The sequence below is a fragment of the Podarcis cretensis genome, assembly GCF_951804945.1.
Source record: "Podarcis cretensis genome assembly, chromosome: 1".
Taxonomy (NCBI): Eukaryota; Metazoa; Chordata; class Lepidosauria; order Squamata; family Lacertidae; genus Podarcis; species Podarcis cretensis.
Window position 1 is genome coordinate 13,304,794 of NC_137170.1, and position 21,936 is coordinate 13,326,729.

Genomic DNA, 21,936 nt, shown 5'->3' on the forward strand with positions numbered 1-21,936 from the left:
TTATAGCAGCAAAGTTCAGTTTTGACATATGCACTGCATCGCAAACCAGTCTTGTCACAGATGGTGAATCTGCATCCCCTTACACACTTTCCCTTTCCAGCCGCTGTACGATGAATGTTTATTTATGGCTGCTTTGAAATCATCTGACATGACCGTGTTGGGAGAGGAGTTGCCGTCGGCTTCTAATAATGTTACAGTTGGCTTCTAATAATGTTACAGTAGATAAGTCCTGCAAAAAAAACACCTCTGCCTCTTTCCTTAACGTGTTCTCTACATGCCAACATGTATGTGCTTGAACACATCCAACACAAGGTCCCAGAAGAAGCACTAAAGGTGAGCATTTGCATTCCTTTTTGTGTTTGTTTGTGGGGGGCAGGTGGGATGAGAATAAGGGGGGCTATTTATGACACGCTTCTTGCACTAGTGAACTATTCCTACGGCTCAGGGAGATTGTATGAGTGGCTCGACACCATTTTCTTTCTGCTGCTTAGCCTGCAAAATCCCCCAAAACGGGCGTCGGGGAAATGGGATTTCCCAGATTCATAGGAGGCATGGGATCTGATGCCTCTGATAGCTCTCCTAGCAGTAGAAATGAGGGGCTGCGTGGCTCAGTGGTGGGATGCATGCTCTGCATGTTTCCATGGATAACGAGATCAGCTGATATTGGGAAGGTCATTTCTGTGCCTGTAGAGAGTGTCAGGGAATTCTACTCAATATTGATCCAGAGCAGATTCCAACGTAGAGTTAGCAGAGTAAAAACTTAAACACGTTGCAGGATTCCCCAAAAATAGACCAGAGGCAATCAATATTTCATCCAGCAGAGCTTTACTGCTACTGAAGGCAAATGAGCATAATGGTCACAAATCTAATACATTCAGGATTGACACTGTCCATAAGAAATCAAGTTGCAGCAGACTTAACTTAAATTTACAATAACTTATAATAAGACTAAACCTTAACGCTAAGCATACAGTCATACCTTGGGTTACAGCCACTTCAAGTTGTGTCTTTTCAGGTTGCGGACTGCCAAAACCCAGACGTAACCCTTTCCGGTACTTCTGAAACCCGGAGATACCGGAACGGGTTACTTCCGGGTTTTGGCTAAATCACGCTTTGTGCATGCGCTGCGGGTTGCGAACGTGCATCTCACACGGATCACGTTTGCAACCTGAGCGTCCAATGTACTATGTACAGAACACCACACCAGAAGAAAGAGAAACAGAAAGAGAAAGTGAAGCCCAGGCTCCTTCTGGCCTTACTTTCATGGTCAGCATGACCTTGACTGAAAGAGATGGCAGAACCAGTTTAAACCAGCTGCACTCAGCTTCTCGGAAGGAATAACCCAAACACCACGAACCTTCTGCTTGTTTCTTTCACACAGAGAAGCTTCCAATTGAATCAGCTGGAATAGGAAAGATCTGTACACATCAGATCAATACTTTCTGCACTAAGAAATGCAAATGGACTCTCCCCCTGCATCCGGGTAGATAGTATTGGCTTAAGCTTAAGTGTGGGGAACATTTGGCTCTCCAGATGTTCATAGAATTGTAGGGTTGGGAGGGCCCCCCAAGGGTCATCCAGTCCAACCCCCTGGAATGCAGGAATCTCAGCTAGATCATACAGGACTGATGGTCATCTAACCTCTGCTTAGAAACCCCTAGTGGAGGAGAGTGAGTGTGGCGTGCAAAATTCATTCTGAGCTTCTCATTCAGCCTTGTTGATGAGAACAGGTGTTGTGCAAAAAGCACAGATGCACCTTTGCACCACCACTCCCATTTATTTCAGAGCTTTCCCATGAGAAACACCCAGTGCAGTATGCTGAAACAATCTTAGTTCAGAGTTAATCCCCACCTGGCAGTTCCATGTTTTGCCAAGACTGGTACTTTGCTGATTATTATGTATCTCTGCCTGTTCCATAGGATAGGCTGCCTTCACCTTGTCAAGGTTTCGGCCCTTAGTCATGAGCGCTAGCAATTTCACTTACTTTTTCTTTTAAAGCCAGCCAGTGACAAGGTTCTTGTGAAAGTCCATGGCTCAGGCAAAGTTGTCGGGCAGGATTCGGGCCATGTTTTGGCTGCCCGAGCCTGAGAAAATAATATGCACATCGTAAGAAAGAAACACAACAGTGCAGATTGGAGATCTTGTGTGAATTCTGTGGCAGGGCAAAAGAGCTTCTACAAAAGATCGGGGGGGGGGGTGTATTTGGAAACAGTGGCTTGTTTCAGCAACGGGTTATAAGAAATGTCTCCAGCCTTCTTAGAAATCCAGGAAGCTGCCATGGACACACAAACACAGCCCATTTCACAGAAAGAAACACTAGTGATGATCGCCTTTCCGAACAACAGGCAGAACATCTACAACCCCCACAAAAAAATAAAACACGCACACACACAACTAGGCAGGCTCCCCAAGCAGGCAGACCACCTCAAAAGTCCAACCCCATCAGTTTTTTAAAAAATATTAAAAATAAGGGGTCTGAGGGTGCCATGGTGTCTATATGCACTGCCCCGGGACTTTGAAGAAGCCCCTTTTCTCCTCAAGCTTCTTGCCTTTGTGCACCCCCCCCCCCCCCCGCAAAATACTACCAAAATGTTTTGTGTTTCCCCGTCCCTATTTAATCCTCACACTGTAACAATGACAAATTATTAATTTCAGTTACAAGGTTCCTGCATTGCAGGGGGTTGATGTTCCTTTCCAATTCTACAATTCTATGATTCTGGGTGTGTTCCCCCCCCCCCATGGGCCAGGCAGTCCCACCCAAGCACTGACTAGGCCCAGAGATGCTTTGCTTTGCATTCAGACCCATGCCCTGAGCGTTCACATCAACCGTTCATGTCAACCGTTCCTCTGTGTCCACACACACTCCCAAGTCGCACCTCTCGCCATCCCTGACTTGTTTTTGCCTGGCTGGAATGTGTCCTTGAACAGTGCCAGATTTACGTATAAGCTAAACAAGCTATAGCTTAGGGCCCCACTCTCTTGGGCCACCCCAAAAAACCCCTGAATGTACATTTCCAGAATATAAGATAAAAAACAAATAAAATAAAATCTACATACAGCAACAGTGTTTTGCGTTGTCTAGGCTCCTATGATGTAAGTACAGTGGTGCCCCGCAAGACGAATGCCTCGCAAGACGAAAAACCCGCTAGAGAAAAGGGTTTTCCGTTTTTCGAGGTGCTTCGCAAGACGAATTTCCCTATGGGCTTGCTACCCAAGACAAAAACGTCTTGCGAGTTTTGCGAGTTTTCCCCCTTCCCCCCCCTTTTTCTAAGCCGCTAATAGCCGCTTAGCCGCTAAGCCGCTAATAGCCGCTAAGCCGCTAATAACGCTAATCTGCTAAGACGCTAATAGGGATGCTTCGCAAGACGAAAAAACCACTAGACGAAGAGACTCGCGGAACGGATTATTTTCGTCTTGCGAGGCACCACTGTAATGGGCCCTGCCTGCTAGCCTGCTCCCTAAAATATCACATATAAAGGGCCCCATTAGCTTAGGACCTCATCAAATCTAAATCCAGCCCTGTCCTTGAACTCCGACAATACTTCTTGCTTGCCTGGATAGTGTATGAATAAGCTTGCCTGTGAATAAACTTAACACTTATTTTGCTCTACCCAAAAATTGTCTCGTGGCCCCCGAAGGCTTGCTCAGACAGGGAGTGTTGCCCTTGGGCTGGGAGAGGTTTTTCCCACCCCACCCTTGCGCTATAGACGTTTGTGTGTCTCTCTTTTGCCCTTCAGCATGAGAAATACACCAGCCAACTTCAGATGAGCTTCAAAAGCGCAGTCATGAAAAGGGTAGAGCAGCCTTTGGAGCACGGCGGAGAGACCGAGTCGCCCCAAGCGAAGCTGGAGAAAGGCGAGAAGAAAGCAATTACAGGTACCTGTACGGGAAAACCAGTTGGCCGGGCACCGAAACAAGCCTGCCTCTCTCTCTCTCTCTCTCTCTCTCTCTCTCTCTCTCTCTCTGTTGCAAGTCTTGATTTTGCTGGTGATTAGGAGTTAGCCATTCAGCAGGAGTGTGGGGTTGCCATCGTGGATCTGGCGCAATGTAACCTTGCCTCTCCTTAAAAGGTAAAGGGACCCCTGACCATTAGGTCCAGTCGTGACCGACTCTGGGGTTGCAGCGCTCATCTGGCTTTATTGGCCGAGGGATCCGGCGTACAGCTTCCGGGTCATCTGGCCAGCATGACTAAGCCGCTTCCGGCAACCAGAGCAGCGCACGGAAACACTGTTTACCTTCCCGCCGGAGCGGTACCTATTTATCTACTTGCACTTTGACATGCTTTTGAACTGCTAGGTTGGCAGGAGCAGGGACTGAGCAACGGGAGCTCACCTTGCCATGGGGATTCGAACCACCGACCTTCTGATCGGCAAGCCCTAGGCTCTGTGGTTTAGACCACAGCGCCACCCGTGTCCCAGATTGCCTCTCTTTACCCATGCCAAAATGAGATCTGCGTGAGATTTGAACTCGCTCCCACAGGAGGCAGTGATGGGCTTGGGTGGCATTAAAAGAGAATTTTGGCAGATTCGCAGGGGGAAAAGTTATAAGTGGCTACCAGCCAGAATGGTTTTGTTCTGCCTCCATGGACGGAGGTAGGAAAACTTAAACTGTGGGTTTTTAAAAATTGTTTTCATTCATTATTATGGTATGTATTTTTGCGGTTTTATATTGTAAACCTCCCTGTGATGGGTGGATGAAGGGCAGTATAATAATAACAACAACAACAACAACAACAACAACAACAACAACAACAACAATAATAATAATAATCTAGCGAATAGCAGTTCCTGGAAGCCGGAGAGGTGATTGCTCTTGTGATAAAATCCTGCTTGCAGCTTTCCCACAGATATCCGATTGGCCACTGTGAGAACAGGATGCTGGACTAGATGGGCCCTTGGCAGCCCTTGCTCTTCATATTACTATTCTTAAGAGGGTCTTCTTTGATTACTTTTTATCTGGATATACAGGCATGATGTTTAAGGCAGCATTTTAGCTGTTCTGCGTTGTCTCGCCGTTTTGCTTCTTACGTCGACGCTTTTATCAAACCCACCTATATACAGAGCATTCTTAAAAGGTGCAGTATAAAGAAATAATAAAAGGAATAAATAATAAAGTTGCATTCGGTGCTGGTCACACTGAGAGTCGACCCGTAAATGGACTTAGGTTAGTCGTATCTGTTCCTTTTCAGTGTGACTACAACCCTAAATTTCTGATAAATGGGGGGCAACCAGCACTGCATCAAATACAAGGCAGGTTCTTCCTTCCCCTCCCCCGTTTTCCTCATGTTTCTCTATTTCAGGGTTAAGCAAAAATCTCACTTTCAAATAAACGCGAGTCCTCTTGATTCCAGGCGTTTCGTCCTCTGGGGATTAGCCCGTAAGCCAAATATTTCACCCAGTTTCATCATGCGCTGAGATGAGAAGAAAGGCTTCTCTCTGGCATCACTCGAGAGGCCGCCATCTTGAGTGGCAGGTGCCCTCTGGTTTCTGCTGGACTCCAGCTCCTATTAGTCCTGCTCAGTATGGCCAGTGGTAAGGGATGGTGGAAATTCCAGTCTAGCCCCATGTTTCCTGGCCATCTGCTAGACCCTTCTCACGTTCTTATTGGAGGGCCGCAGTTTGGGGCGAGGCTGGTGTGGAGAAGAGAATAAATAGAATAAATGCCTGGAAAGGGTCTGAGGAGAACTAGGCCAAGGAGTATAGCTCAGCATAGTTGCACTTTAATTGAATTAATTATATTTTAAGAATGCGCACACCTCAGTAAAGCTTAAGTAATATTCCAAAAGGTATGGTACAGGGGTGGTGAAACCTGAAGAGACCGACCGACCCCTTCCTCTCCCCTCAACCATGTATTATTAGCGTTGTCTTGAAGGCCAGTTGTTGCCCTGGCAACCCCTTGTGCGTTAGAAGGAAGGAAGGCAGCCTTGCACAGGGAAGTTTTGATGCTTTATTCTGCTTTATATTTGCTGGAAGCCGCTCCAGAGTGGTTGGGGCAACCCAGTCAGATGGGCGGGGTGCAAGTAATGCAATTATTGTTGTGATTAAGACTGACAGGAGTCTCCTTTCAGTTCGCCCTTAAAGCTCCTCTCAGTTGCAAAGGGAAGGGAAAGGGATCCTTTGCTGGACTTATGGAGGCTGGTCTCAGTGACAGCAGTTTCTCGTGACCTTAATTTTCCATGCGGGCGTATTTGTCCTTGCAAAAATCCTCTCTAAGCTGGGATCAGGTATTAGAGCCATCCTTTCCCTGTCGGTTCTTTATTTGAGCTGAGAGAGAGTGAGTTCACAGACATGCGTCTACTTCTTTTTCATTCATGTGTTGTGTTCAAAAGGCACACCTCCTCCTTTTCGGGGCTTGTCTCCATTTACCTCTCCTCCGTTTGTTCCAGGCACAGTCTATGATTTGAAGCTCCAGGTCCGAGAGCCCTTTTTTGCCTTGAGCTTTCCCTGCCAACCGCCCCCCCCCAGCTCTTTTTAAAGCTCGATTGGAGCAAACCATCAGTCCAGGAAAAACCCAGATTGATGTTTGCTCGGATTCAGCTTAAAAGAGCTGGTTTCTGTGGGGAAAGTTCGGGGCAAAAACAAATATAAATACAGATGCTTGGACATTGAGCTTTAAATCGAGGAAAGAGAGGGGCAAAATATAAGGGTGAGCAAGCCCTGTGTGGCTGGTGGCTGTCAGTTTTACCTGTGACGTCTCCAGCAGACATGACAAGCTCCGTTTTGCATTGCTCGGAGCGAGCCAGGAGTTTGCGTTCAGCAGGAGCCGCTTCCCGTGATGAGCTGCGACAGCAGACAAAGGCGAAAGGAAGCGACTGTCTTCTCAGCCTCGAAGGAAACTTCCCGGTGGCAACAGCTGTCATGCGAGCCAGACCCTTGCCGTGCCGTTGTAAAGCACAACCGCTCTCCCGTGTCAATCCCCAGAGTAATTAATTCGCATCCCTTGCCCTTCTTATCTTGTCGGCTGCTGGAGATTACACAAGTTCGCCTACATCTGGGGCAGCCAATGTGCCATCATCCAGATTCTGGACTGCAGCTGCCATCATCCCTAACCATTGGCCATGCTAGCTGGGGGTGATAGAAGTCTCAGCCCAGGACCATGTGGAAAGCTGCCATGTTGACTATGCACCATATGGACCAGCTCCTTGCAAACTAACATTTGCAGTAGGTTGAAAATTGGTGGGAAGTTTAGGCATGCTCAGAGTTCTGTTAGAACCCAGCTTTACAGGTCTGCAGGCCATCCTGCTGCTTTTGAGCCTGTTGGCTGTGCGCATCCATTGCCTGCACATTTGCAAAGCTAAACAGGGTCTGGTATGGTTTCAGATTGGATGGGGGACTGCGTGTTGAGATTCCTGCATTGCAGGGGGTTGGGCATGATGACCCTGGGAGTCCCTTCCAGCCCTACAATTCTATGGTTCTATGTTTAGCATTACTAAGAAGAGGATCTAAGTGTGTACAGTTGCATTGCTGCAGCACCTGTGGGTGCCCGGGGTGTGGCCAGTTGGGTGCTAGGTGTTTGAAGCCATGGCCAATAGATGTGGTCTTGCCTTCCCTGCCATGCATTTGGTGTATGGGCAGATGTCTGTCCATACCACCTGTCTGGGCAAGTAGTAGTAGTAGTAGTAATAATAATAATTAATAATAATAATATATTTATACCCTGCCCATCTGACCGGGCCTCCCCAGCCACTCTGGGCGGCTTCCAACAAAATATTAAAATACAGTAATGCATCACACATTAAAAGCTTCCCTAAACAAGGCTGCCTTCAGATGTCTTCTAAAAGTCTGGTAGTTTTTCTTCTCTTTGACATCTGATGGGAGGGCATTCCGCAGGGCGGGCACCACTACCGAGATGGCCCTCTGCCTGGTTCCCTGTAACTTGGCTTCTCACAGTGAGGGAACCGCCAGAAGACCCTAGGTGCTGGACCTCAGAATGATGGGGGTGGAGACGCTCCTTCAGAAATACCGAGGCCGTAGCTGTATCAAAATCCAGATCTGGAAGTGTGTGTTCTAAAAGTCATGAGAAGTACCTTGGGGAATGGCAGTTCGTTAAGGGTGCAGAGTAGAGGTAACCAATGTGGGGCTTCCAGATGTTGTTAGACTACAACTCCCATCATCCACTGCTGGCTGAGGCTGATGGGAGTTGTAGTCCAACCATACCTGATGCTGATTGCCCCTGCTGGAGAGCACTATTGCGCCAATTTAACACTCATGGCTCCCCCCAAAGCATCACTGGAGCTCTGCAAAGAGTGCAGAGAGTTGTCAGGAGATGCCTATTCGCTTTACAGAGCTACAATTCCCAGAGTTCCTTGACTGTTAAACCACTCTGAGAATTGTAGCTCTGAGTGGGGAATAGGGGTTGCCTGTCAACTCTCAGCACCTTTAGCAAACTGCAGTTCCCTGGATTCTTAGGGGAAGCCGTGGCTGTTTAAAGTGGTGTCATGCTGCTTTTAAGTGTATTGTACGGATGTCGTCCCACCAGAGTAAGGACTTCAACGGGAGCCCTGCAGTGCAGGTGGAACATGGTAGACTGACCGGGCAAAGGGAAAAGGTGAGGCCCCTGTTATTTCTCGCTAATGCAGAGGCTTCATAATATCTGCCAATTACAACACCTGATGTTGCACATCCCCATTCACTTCTGAGGCGGAACAGGGCTCCAGGGCTTGAGCACTCACTTGTCCCAGGTCACTCACAAATTTAGATACCAGGCTCAGGCACAGTCTATGTTCTGGAATCCTTTGGTCTAAAATTGCTTGCTTTCCACAGGCAGGGAATCTCTTTTTGAGGAAAGGCGAGAGGAAGGAAGGAAGGAAGGAAGGAAGGAAGGAAGGAATAATCATTTACAGATTTAGTAGTCTGGGAAAATACGAAAAAGGTCTTCAGTGCCAGAAAAGCTAGCAGAGTAGTCCCAAGGTGAGCCTCCCCTAGAGAGAGCATTCCATAATTGTGGGGCCACCACTGAGAAGGCACCTGCCTCATTTCTGATGCTCACCTGGAGAAAGGCCTCTTGCAAAGGGGTTTCTTTAGTTGCCGTGGTCCTGAACTGTACAGGGCTTTATGTGGCGGATGCACTTGATCATGTTCAGGGCTGTGAACCACCCTAAGGTATTTGTATGAAGCGTACAAATTTAAACAATAAATAGTTGATCAGTTTTGCTGGGTTGATTATTCAACCGATTAGTTTTAATGGGGTTTTGAATAAATGTTCAGTTAATTGCCACTGCTATGAATTCCATTGTGTTATTGTGAGACTCTTAATCTGAGGGTTGTGGGTTTGAATCTCATGTTGGGCAAAAGATTCTTGCATTGCAGGGGGTTGGTCTAAATGATCCTTGTGGTCCCTCTCAACTCTGATTCTATGCTTCTATCTTATCCCTTCTTAATTATTCTGAAGGAGTACGACGATCCCACAAGGGCTGTGTTGCACTCTTCTCAACGCATTGATCCGTTAATGAAAGTCTCGTGCAACAGGTGTATGGTTTTGCGTTACACCACCAATCCTGCTCTTGTAGACCCTTTTAGTCGGCCCCCTCCCTAAGTTTGAGGATTGGAAGTGGGTTTAAATCATTAATGGAATAAAGAACATAATACCTTTAGCAGAAAAGTGGGCTTACTCAGTCATGGTGGAAAAGAAGCTTTGGAAGGAAAACTGCTGGGTTAAGCCTATAGGTATTTAGTAATTTGCTTCTAGCAAATTGAAGCAAGCTCTGAGGTGAGCAAATTTCATTTGTTTGTTTTCCTTCTGTTAGAAGTTGAGAGTCCAGGAGAACCGAGCTAGGAATCCAAACAAGTAAAGCCTCTTTCATTCCCTCTCGTTGCCTCCAATACGTTTTTGTAAAATGTTGAAAAAGCAACACAGTGAAAGTTTGTATGAGATGATGATGATTATTTTGCTACCTTTTCTCAATACATCGCAGAAGCCAGCTTCAGCAAGCGTCATTCCACGGCCCTGAGAACTTTTATTGAGACCCAAGTCTGTTTCAGTTGCCTATCGTCAGTTGCCTGTGCTTTGCAATATTTTGTTTTCATTTCATAAAAACAGATTGGAAAAGAGAGCTCTGTCCTCTTGCAATTTAGGAATTAGCTGATCCCCCTGATTAGATTAGGAAGGAGTATAGCACATGATTTGCCCCTGGGCTCATCCTGCAGCTCTGAAGTCATCTTCCTTCTCGCCTGAGCCCCAGGTAGGCTTTACCATTTGTTTTCCTTCATGCATGGAAGCTGGCTGCAAATTTGCGTCTTTTGGAAGTGATTTGTGGAACAGCACAGGACTTTGGCAGTCGGTGTTGTGGATACTTTGCAGGTATGAAGTGATTTAGTTCTCTTGGTCAGCCCAAAATACTGTTTTAAACCCCGGTGCGACCCTAAGTATATCTACTGTGAAATAGCCTCACTCTGTTCCATGGGGCTAAATTTGCTTAGCATTAACAATGATCTCCCCCTACTTTTTTTTGAGAAATGAATGTGGTTTTCAAAGAGATGTGCTCTTATTGTGTTATCTATATCATCTATCTATCTATCATCTATCTATCTATCTATCTATCATCTATCTATCTATCTATCTATCTATCTATCTATCATCTATCATCTATATCTATCTATCTATCTATCATCTATCTATCTATCTATCTATCATCTATCTATCTATCTATCTATATCTATCTATCTATCTATCTATCTATCTATCTATCTATCTATCTATCATCTATCTATATCTATCTATCTATCTATCTATCTATCATCTATCTATCTATCTATCTATCTATCATCTATCTATCTATCATCTATCTATCTATCTATCTATCTATCATCTATCTATCTATCTATCTATCTATCATCTATGTATCATCTATCTGTCTATCTATCTATCTATCTATCTATCATCTATCTATCTATCTATCTATCTATATCTATCTATCATCTATCATCTTTCTATCATCTATCATCTATCTATCTCTATATCTATCTATCTCTATCTATCTATCTATCTATCATCTATCATCTATCATCTATCTATCTATCTATCTATCTATCTATCTATCATCATCTTTCTATCATCTCTATCATCTATCTATCTATCTATCTATCTATCTAACTATCATCTATCTATCTATCTATCTATCTATCATCTATCATCTATCATCTATCATCATCTATCTATCATCTATCTATCTATCTATCTATCTGTCATCTATATCTATCTATCATCTCCTGTTCTTCCTTCTGCTAAGAAGGCTTTGGTATTGTTTAAAAAACCCTGCAATACCTGTTTTGCCTGGGCGCAAAGGATGTGTGGCTGGTACATTGTGGCCGGTAGGACAGATCTCTGATTTAATCCCTGAAGTTCAAGATGCAGTTCCTCTCCTACCAGTGAGAGTGATGTGTGCCTGAAAATATGTGAATGAGCATATCTCTGTGTGTGACCAGGCCCTCGGAGGGGGTGACTGGACGCCCCCTGAGCTGTAAAAGATTAACTGCCCCTCTAATTCTTGAGGGACAGGTGGGGAGGGGGAAGGCTTGAGCATCTCCTTTTCCCCCTCACCATGTTCTGAACCCTGCAGCAGCTGCCATGATGGAAACTGCCAGGCAACCAAGCTTCCTCACCGCAGCTTCTGCTCACTCCAGGGGAAGTCTAGAAAGCCATAGAAATAGGCCAGAAAGTGATCCCTTCTCCATGCAGAGCTTCGTCACTCTAGGCATAGCAATAGGAAAATGGGGGCAGTGGTTGGCCGGAAATACATAGCTGCCGAAAAGCCCTGCTCTTTAAGCTGGATAGCTCAGTTGGTTAGAGCGTGGTGCTGGTCATGCCAAGATTGCAGGTTTGATCCCCGTAAGGGACAGCTGCATATTCCTGCATTTCAAGGGGGTTGGACTAGATCAGGCATAGGCAAACTCGGCCCTCCAGATGTTTTGGGACTACAGCTCCCATCATCCCTAGCTAATAGGACCAGTGGTCAGGGATGATGGGAATTGTAGTCCCAAAACATCTGGAGGTCCGAGTTTGCCTAAGCCTGGACTAGACGAACACAAGGTCCTCTTCCAGCTCTACAATTCTATGATACTTCTTCTTCTTTGTTGATCACTCATAGCCGAATAAGATTGTCTTCCATGAACATGGTTTCCACTGTAAGTCCGTAAGTGACTGTGGAGGCCAATTCTGAATCCACATATCCTTCCATGGTGGGGACATAGGTGTTGATCATGGTGAGGGTTTGCCAAGTGTGCCTTCCTCTTAGCGTGTTTCTCCCTTTTGTCCTGAGTTCGAGTGTCTTCAAAGTCCATCCAGTAGCACCTTAAAGACCAACTAAGTTAGTTCTTGGTATGAGCTTTCGTGTGCATGCACACTTCTTCAGATACCATGATAGGTAGCCGTGTTGGTCTGCCATAGTCAAAACAAAAAAAATTCCTTCCAGTAGCACCTTAAAGACCAACTAAGTTAGTTCTTGGTATGAGCTTTCGTGTGCATGCACACTTCTTCAGATACACGAAAGCTCATACCAAGAACTAACTTAGTTGGTCTTTAAGGTGCTACTGGAAGGAATTTTTTTTGTTTTGACTATGGCAGACCAACACGGCTACCTATCTGTAATTCAAAGTCCATGACACCTTTGGTAAAGGCTGTTCTCCAACTGGAGCTCTCGCAGGCCAGTGTTTCCCAGTTGTCGGTGTTTATACTACATTTTTTTTAGATTTGCCTTGAGAGAGTCTTTAAACCTCTTTTGTTGACCACCGGCATTACGCTTTCCATTTTTAAGTTTGGAATAGAGTAGCTGCTTTGGAATATGATAATCAGGCATCCGAACAACATGACCAACCCAGCGAAGTTGATGTTGAATCATTGCTTTGACACTGGTGACCTTTGCTTCTTCCAATACACTGACATTAGTTTGCCTGTCTTCCCAAGTGATGTGCAAAATTTTTTGGAGACACCGTTGAGGGAATCTTTCAAGGAGTTGGAGATGGCGTTTATAAGTGGTCCATGTTTCACAAGCACTTGCAGTACACATGGAAACTGAATGAGTGTCTCATCAGAAGAACATGCCCTGGCCAGGACACCATGCGTAGTGCTCCTTTGGTCCAGTTGGCCTTCGCTGGAGTCCAACATGACAGCATCCGCTTGGTGTTGTGACACCATGATCCACCTTTAGCTCCCGACCCCTTCGTTGAAGACCTTTGATTTAAACCACCAAAGATTCAATCAGATTCCCCACCCTGCTTTTCTGCTATTTCCCCCCTTCACTGCCAGTCCATTCGTTATCTGTGTCTGCTGGAGATGGAAGCTGTTAATAATGAATGGGGAAAAGGCTAGACTGCAGTGGTATGGATTTTCATTTTGAGAGAGATGCCTTTGTTACAATCCGCCACTTTTTCTTTGTCTCTCTGAAGGATGCTTTTCCTTTCTTTGGGGTGTGTGTGGGGGGGAGAGGGGTCACTTAAAAACTTCCATTGGCAGCCTAGGCACTCGTATGTGTGTGTGTTTGTGTGCTACTTTTGTGGGGGGAAAATGTGCAGAAATATTTTGGTTCCAAAGAAAATAGAGTGAGCCGCTGCCATGATCAAAGCTGCAGGAACCATCAATTAAAAGCCATCTCTTGGGACAACTGCCCTTATTCCAATGCGTGGTTCTCCTTCCTCTGATCTGCCCAGACGGTATTTTTAGATCAGCGCTCAAGTTCATTGTCTGCAGAGAGCTGGTGCAGTGCCCTCTTTGCAATCGCTCATTTTATTTTTATTGACTTTTTAGTGGGACAGAGAGGGGGTTGGGTGCCGTGCTGCTTCTCCTAACGCACTGCTGGGTTGATTTAATGTGGCTCTTGGCCTCCCGTCCCACTTATGGCTAATGGCTCCCTCTTCCCACCTCTCTTTTTCTTTACCACTTTCTGCCACATCTGCTGGGGAATTCCAAACTCTGCAGAACTTGCACGCCAGAGATCTAAAGCGCATCCAACACGTCGTGCCCTTTCAAGTGTGTGATGCGCCCTGTGGTTGCCGTCACCCACTCAGGTCCCAAAAACCACAGTTTGCTGCCTTTGTGCATTAACCCTGCTGTCGCCCTCCTGCAATCAGCTCGTACTATGGATTTGTTAGCACTGTTTTACCCAGTACTCCCATTGGCCCTCAAATTCCTTCTCCCGTGAGCTTGAACAAAAGAGTTCAATCCAAAGAACTGAACAGGGCATCCCGGAAATTCAGGAGTACCAGGATTGGGAAGGACTCTTCCCCCCGCCCCCTTGTGACTCGAGGGAGGTGGGTTCAAGAGATGCTGCCAGTCAGTGCTGGCAGTGCCAGGAAGAAACCGTCCGTGGCTCAGGTGAGGCAGCAGTGTTCATTCGTGTTTGTTCAGCCAAAGGCCTGGTTGTAGAGCAACGTTGTTGCCTGGCTGCTAAAGATATGCAGTGAAGGTGCCAGGCAAGCCTCCCCGGGAGAGCTTTCCACAAACAAGGAGCCACCGCAGAAAAGGCCCGTTCTCATATTGCTGCCCTCCTGACTTCTCGTGGGAGAAACATGCAAAGAAGGGCCATGGAAGAGGATCGCAGGGTCCGGGTTGGTTCTTATGGGGAGAGGAAGTCCTTGAGTGTCTTGAGCTGTGAGTGATGGCAAATGGGACCTGCAGCCAAATTTTGCAGAGTGCAAGCTAGTCCTGCCTCCCCCCCCAGTATATTCCATCTCTCTCTCCGCCACCAGATTTCCACTGAACACACACACACAGTCTTATGGATTCTCCCATCTCAAGCCTTGATTCTACCACCCAAATTTTCTTGTTGTATTTCTGCAAATGTTGAGATTCTCCCCCATCATTCTCTTGTCCCTTCCTTGGCTACCTAATAATTGGCTCCTGGAGAATTAAGTTCGTTATTAGTATATACATGATGGATGACACCTTGTTCTGGAACTCCCATAATGCTTTGCTGGGTTAAATACAGTCCACTGGAACTTGATAATTTTGATTGGCGGTGCTCTGTTGGTCTTCCTTTTCATCTTTTTTCCTTGCCCATTTTTATCTTGTTAATCCCACTCTCACTCTCTCCCCACCCCCAAATGTCGGTGGTGTTTGTAGTATTGCTGCTGCCACCCAACAGTTCAATATTTATCTAGACTAGTGACCTCGATCCTGTCATTTAAAGGGATGCTGTTCCCCACTTCGCCCTCCCTGGGCTGTCTGGCTGGATTGATGAGCCAAGAAAAGTGCCTGAATGAATTGGAGCCATCTGGACAGGCTGGCATAAAAAGTTGTGGCAGAGGGTTGGGGTGGCGGATGGGTGCTTAATGAGCCAGGCTCTGAGACACTGACTCTAATACAATTAGGACGACAGAACTGTTTAGTTACTTTTCACTGAAGCTTCAGGCACTGCTGGTTGACTCTTTATGTAGGCTTCTTCTGAGCTGTGGGTTAGGGGGTTTAGGCTGTAACCTTTGGCTCCAGGTCATGGCTTCAGCCTCAGCAGGTCCAGGTGAGATCAGTGCTTGGGATAGGAAACTTCCCGGAAACCCTATTGCAGTGGTACAATTCGGTGGTTTTAGAATCTGGACGTGATGGTCTTATCACAGCAGTGGAGAACCTCTAGCCCATGGGCCCATTCAGTCATTCAGTTTGTACTCCAGCCTTCATTTGAGGATCACAGGGTGGTTTACAATATAAAAGCACAAATTGTTGTTGTTAAAATTTCTGTAACACCGTTCACCCAAGGATCACAGTATAAAAACAGCTCCAGCTAACATGGTCAGTGGTCAGGGATGATGGGAATTGGGAGTCCACAAGTGAGAGCCAGTGTGGTGTAGTGGTTAAGAGCGGTGGACTCGTAACCTGGTGAACCAGGTTCGCTTCCCCGCTCCTCCACATGCAGCTGCTGGGGGACCTTGGGCCAGTCACACTTCTCTGAAGTCTCTCAGCCCCACTCACCTCACAGAGAGTTTGTTGTGGGGGAGGAAGGGAAAGGAGAATGTTAGCTGCTTTGAGACTCCTTAGGGTAGTGATAAAGCGGGATATCAAATCCAAACTCCTCCTCTTCCTCCTCACAAACATCTGGAGCAGGGGTCATCAACCTTTTTCCGCCATGGGCCGGTCCACCGTCCTTCAGACCATGTGGGGGGCCGGACTATATTTCGAAAAAAATATATGAACGAATTCTTATGCCCCACAAATAACCCAGAGATGCATTTTAAACAAAAGCACACATTCTACTCATGTCAAAACACCAGGCAGGCCCCACAATTAACCCAGAGATTCATTTTAAATAAAAGGACACATTCTACTCATGTAAAAACACGCTGATTCCTGGACTGTCCATGGGCAGGATTGAGAAGGCGATTGGGCCGCATCTGGCCCCCGGCACCTTAGGTTGCCTACCCCTGATCTGGAGGCACCATATTGCCTGTCCCCAGTGTAGAGTAAATTCTAACCTGACCCTTCCCGCCCCCGCCCCCAGTCTCCATAAGAAGAGCCCTGCTGTATTGGACCAAAAGATTTATCTAGTCCAGCATGGTGTTCTCCTGGTGGCCAACCTCCTGCTTCTGGGAAGCCCACCAGCAGAATATGAGCATAATGGCCCTCTCCCTATCTGTGAAATGGGTATAATAATGACCTACCTCAAAGCAATGGTTTAAGACCACGATGGGGAACCCTGGAGCCCAGCAGATGTTGTCGGACTGCAAGTCTCATCGTCCTTGATCACATCTGGAGGGCCAGAGCTTCCCCATCCCTGATTTATGGCAAAACAGTAGAGTACAGCAGTCTTCTGTGAGATAAAAGTGCTACAAAAAGCATTGCTTTTATTAATAATGATGGAAGAAGGATGGGCAAGTCGGTACACATCATGGAAAGAGATTTCAGGGGAGGCATCCAGAAAGAGAGCAGTAATTATGCGTTTCAAGTTCTTGCTTGCTTTATCCTCGACTCTTGGGGTGTGAATTATAATTTTAAAAGGGTACATAGCATGTCCAGGGCTGGATTTAGGTCTGATGAGGCCTTAAGCTACTGAAGGTAATGGGGCCTTTTATATGTCCAGCTGTCTTTTGTCAACAACAAATTGTCGCTGTTTTTAGTGTTGAATATATGCTGTATGGTAATTTATGGACCTAATAGGTATCTAAAGACATTTGCACATAACAAAATAGGTATTTTATCAAAGTAATTGTTGAACTGAAATACAATTAAGAAGTATATTAATAGTGAAATAATTATTAAGCTCTAACTGTGTGTAGGTTTTATTTTGTTTGTTTTTTATCTTATATTTTGGAAATGTACATGCAGTTTTTTCCCCTTTAATTTTTTGGGGGGCCCCCAAGAGAGTGGGGCCCTAAGCTATAGCTTGTTTAGCTTATAAGTAAATCCAGCACTGAGCATGTCAGGCTGAAGCAGAACCCCTGTGTGGAAGATTTCAGCCCCCTTTTAAAGCACTTATGCCAGTCCCCACAAACCAACCTCGGTCTTCTGAAGATAAAGTTCAGGGATTGGTGGGTTACTAGGGAGGCCAGTCACCCAGAGCGAATGTCTTTGTGCAGCCTGAATTTGCTGCACAAAGGAAGCAGTTGTAAGAGTACCTTTTTGCTTGTTGGGATGCGGAGGTGATTCTGCACGGCTCTCCCAATATGACAATAAGTGCTTGTGTGTATTTTTAGTGGGGTGTGTTATGATGACTGGAAGCCCAAGGAACCTGTCTTTCCTGTTCCCCTTGCTTATTTCTGCATGGGAAATGGCTCTCAGGTAGCTGAAGCTGTTTATTTAAGTGCCCATGTGCCCATTTGCATGCATGGTACTGACTTTAAGCTACTATCTCCCTGGCTGGTGTGAACTGGCAGGGTTTTGGATGTGATGCTAGATCGACCATGCTACTCCTCTCCTGACCCCACTTAGCATTGCTCTGCCTGTGCTGTAAGAAGTCTGTGGATGGGTAAAAGAATACTTGTAAGCCTTCTGAGGGTTTAAAACTACAGTGGTACCTTGGGTTATAGACGCTTCAGGTTACAGACTCCACTAACCCAGAAATAGTACCTTGGGTTGAGAACTTTACCTCAGGATGAGAACGGAAATCGTGCGCCGGCAGTGTGGTGGCAGCGAGAGGCCCCATTAGCTAAAGTGGTACCTCAGGTTAAGAACAGTTTCAGGTTATGAACGGACCTCTGGAATGAATTAAGTTCTTAACCCGAGGTACCACTGTATATATTTGTCTCTTATTGGTAATACATTCTTAGCATCAGGACTTGTCAACAGCCCGGTTTTAGAAAGACTTGGAAGGGGCGTCCTTATTGAACTGGCTTAACAAAGTTTGGCAATTGGCCCTGACAGAGAAATTGACCAAACAAAGTACCACTAGCTGGAGTACAGAGATGCAGAGACTCATTTAAAACTCACCGGTACTGTTTTAATGAGTAACAATAAAGAACTTCTGCAGGCAATCGAGACTTTTTTGGTTGGTCTAGGTTAAATAATAGTCCACATTTTAGACTTCTGACTGCGTGTTATGCTGTGTTTTCGGTATATGCCTTGCAATGATTTTTTTTTAAAAAATAAATAATAAAAATCAAGTTACATACGTGTCTTCAAGTGAACCATGATTTAGCTTGCCAGGTATTCCAAATAACCAATATTTGGAACCAAGGTTTGCATTTGGCCAAGTAGCACCATTTAAAAGCCAGTCTGACTACTTCAGAAGCCTAAGCGGTGAGCAGTTGGTTTATGGAACACTTTTCATTAAATATTGTTGCCCTTAGTTTTCTAAAAGGTGTCCTTTGGAGTAGGTGTCCCTTTGCCACCATCTTGAACTTGATAGCAATAGCTGCCAGCAAACTAATGCTGCCTTGTGTGTGTGTGTGTTGTCTACCTCCAGAGACGACAACTACTTACCGCACACCCCTTTACGGCCAGCCATCATGGTGGGGGGAAGATGATGAAAACAATAAGTTGGAGTCAGCAGATGACAGAAGGCAAGACGAGCCGTATCCAGGTAAATATACCTGTTGCTTCTCTTTTCAACAGTTAAGGGTGAATAGTGTGAATAGAAACTTTACATAACTGTGACTTTATTGAATCGCATTAATTCATTTTGAGTAATTTGCTGGTGTTGTGTGCTTTAACTGTATGCTACTGTGTTTGGTTCATTTTATTTATTTCAAACAATTTATATACCGTTTGATTGTAGGGGGGGACTTCAAGGCAGTTTACAAAAAAGATAAAGCAATAAAATGATCACTAAAAGATTTGCAACCATATTTTAAAACCTACAGAAAGTTAAAACTGCAATAGAATAGACTGAAACAGATTCAAACTCGTAGAAACTTTCAAAACTTCTACGTAGACTTTGATTTTGATATTGTGATGTTTGCTGTTGGGTTTTTAAATTTTTTTTGTGTTGTGATTGTTGTGAGCTGCTTTCTGCTCCGTGTTTGTTGTTGGAAAAGTGGAAGGCAAGTATTAAATAAAATAAAAATAAAAAGTTTTGATGTCAAATTAAAAGAATAAATAATACTTCCCCCTTTACCCCGCAGAGAGAACCAAAGACATAGGTCAGCACGGAGAGGAAATCAATGGGAACATCACCGGCTACAGCGATCCTCAAGGCGACTCTGTCTACGCCTTCCGAAGGGAGCCTAGTTACTTTGAAATCCCAACGAAAGAATTCCAGCAGCCGGTGAAAACTCCAGAGGCCCAAGTCCACGAAATCCCCACCAAAGACGTTGACGCGGTGGCGCTGCCCGTCGTGCAGAGCCACGCCTCTTTCACCATAGAGTTTGACGACTGCACCCCGGGTAAAATAAAGATAAAAGATCACGTCACCAAATTTTCACTCAGGCAGAGAAGGAACCTCGGCAAAGAAGCCGGACACGCGGAAATGATCTCGGCAGAGAGCAAAGTGGCCGACTGGCTGGTGCAGAACGACCCGAGTCTCATGAGGAGGCCGTCCCCGGGAGAGGACGTGTACAGTACAAAAAGCGACCTCCCAGTTCACGTCAGAACTCTGAAAGGTAAATGCCAGTTTTGCTAGAGTTGCTAGCTGTGGCCCAGGGCATTCGTTGGCTATAGATGCCTTCCTTATTCTTCTTTGAAGGGATGGGGAGCATTTGAAATTACAGACGTTTGGAATGTGAACTTGCACAGTTTGGAAATCCCCGCTGCATTGTGAACTTGAGTTTCATTCTCTGCATTAGGCCCTTGTTCGTCATGGGGTTTGTCCTGCTACCAGCCATCTTTCTGTTCCATTTCTCCCATCCTTCCAAGGATACTCTTCCCAAAGCGAGGGAGGAGTTTCTTGGAGCTGGGTGCGCAAGAAATCTTGCAGGTCTGCTTATGCTAGTGAGCATGCTCGGGAGCATCATCCCGCCAGGGTTCATAGGATTTGTCCTGTGCATAGCTGTCAACCGTCCCTTATTTGACGGGAAACTCCCTTATCCCAGCGCCATGTCCTGCTGCTGTCCCTTATTGATGATGTCCCTTAAATTTCCCGGGTTTCAAAGGAAGCAGCTCCTCTCCCTCCCTCCCTGCCGGCCAGGGAGGAGGGAGGCTCCAACTGTGTTGCTTGGCTGCGTTGCTCACCCAATAAGGAGTCTAAGAACGACTGGGGGATGGAGCTTGCATGCCTTGTGCCGATCAAATCGGCTGCCTTGCCTGGGGACTCGCCTTTGCTCAGCGCTTCCCAGCGGAGAGGCAGTATTCCTGCAAATCCAAGTTGCTGGGAACTGCAAATGGAGAGAAAGTGCTTTCGCCACCCAGGCCCTGCTTGCAGGATTAGATGGGCTCCTCTGTTGATGTTTGGGGCAGTGGCACAGCAGTAAGTACTCTCTGTCCCAGGACAACTCTAATTGCATATCCACTTTGCAGGGAATAGGCATGAAGATGGAACTCAGAGCGACTCTGAAGACCCAGTAGCCCCCAAAGAGGATGAGACTCCTAGTAAAGAACATCTGGCTGAGCAAGCCCGGCTCCAGCGCCAGATCCGCCGCGACCCCCAGGAGATGCTCCACAACCAGCAGGCCTTCGTCATCGAGTTCTTCGACGACGACACGCCTCGGAAGAAGAGGTCGCAGTCCTTCACGCACAGCGGCCAGTCCAACCAGAACGACGTGGACCCCGCCTTGAAGACCAAGATTGAGAAGCGCAAGATTACCGTCCCCGCAGAGAAACCGGGGAGCTCTGTGCTCTCACCCCATCTGCCTGCGGCGGGAACCAAGGGGCCAAGCAACTCTTTCACAGCCCCCAGAGCCGGATCCTTTAAGCGGGAGAAGACGGAGGAGCGGATCAGCTCATCGTCGTCGTCAAGGACCTCTGGAAAGAACCATGGCAGTGTGGGGAGAAAGTCGAAGATCGCTCAGGAGTTTGCTGCCGAGTGTTTAAGGGAGAGCTCTCAAGCTGCGAAGGCCAGCGTTGAGAAGCCAGCCCTGACACCAGCCCCGCTCACCCCGCAGGTTGTAGTGCCGCCGCTGCCACCACCAGCACCCGAAATAGTCCCTGAGCCAGTGGCTGCCGATCCTAAGTTGGTCAAAGCGAGGAAGCAAGAGGAAGATGACAGCTTGAGTGAAACAGGCACGTATACCATTGAGACGGAGTCGCAAGATAAAGAAGTCGAAGAGGCTCGGAAAATGATCGATCAGGTGAGCCTGCTGTTCTTCGGAAAATTGAACTTTGTGTTGTTTGGCCCCCTTGATAGTTGCAGCAATTGGTGTAAACAGAGCAAGGCCCAGGGCAAATGTAATCATCATCATCATCATCATCATCATCATAATTTTTATTTATACCCCGCCCTCCCCAGCCAAGGCCGGGCTCAGGGCAGCTAACAAGCAATAATAAAAATAATTTGAATGAATACAACTTTAAAACAAAATTAAAATACAACATTAAAATATTGAAACATTAAAATATTAAAATGTGGCCTCATCGCAGGAGGAGAAAGGAAAAGAAAAAAGAAAGAGAGGGAGGAATCAAATTGGCTCCAAGCCAAAGGCCAGG

The 21,936-nt window shown here is 46.2% G+C and overlaps 1 protein-coding gene across 7 annotated transcripts in view; it reads left to right on the top strand.

Moving 5' to 3' along the window:
• Positions 1 to 21,936, top strand: part of CEP170B (centrosomal protein 170B) — a 93,236-nt gene that overhangs the window by 33,445 nt on the left and 37,855 nt on the right. For all 7 annotated transcript variants that reach the window (XR_013840024.1, XM_079981264.1, XM_079981267.1 and 4 more), the window contains exons 5-9: positions 275 to 333; positions 3,738 to 3,876; positions 18,824 to 18,940; positions 19,482 to 19,958; positions 20,812 to 21,581. Coding sequence is in view for 6 of the 7 variants with exons in the window: in XM_079981264.1 (XP_079837390.1) it covers positions 275 to 333; positions 3,738 to 3,876; positions 18,824 to 18,940; positions 19,482 to 19,958; positions 20,812 to 21,581 (1,562 nt within the window). In the remaining variant the exon portion in view is untranslated. The remainder of the gene's footprint in view (positions 1 to 274; positions 334 to 3,737; positions 3,877 to 18,823; positions 18,941 to 19,481; positions 19,959 to 20,811; positions 21,582 to 21,936) is intronic.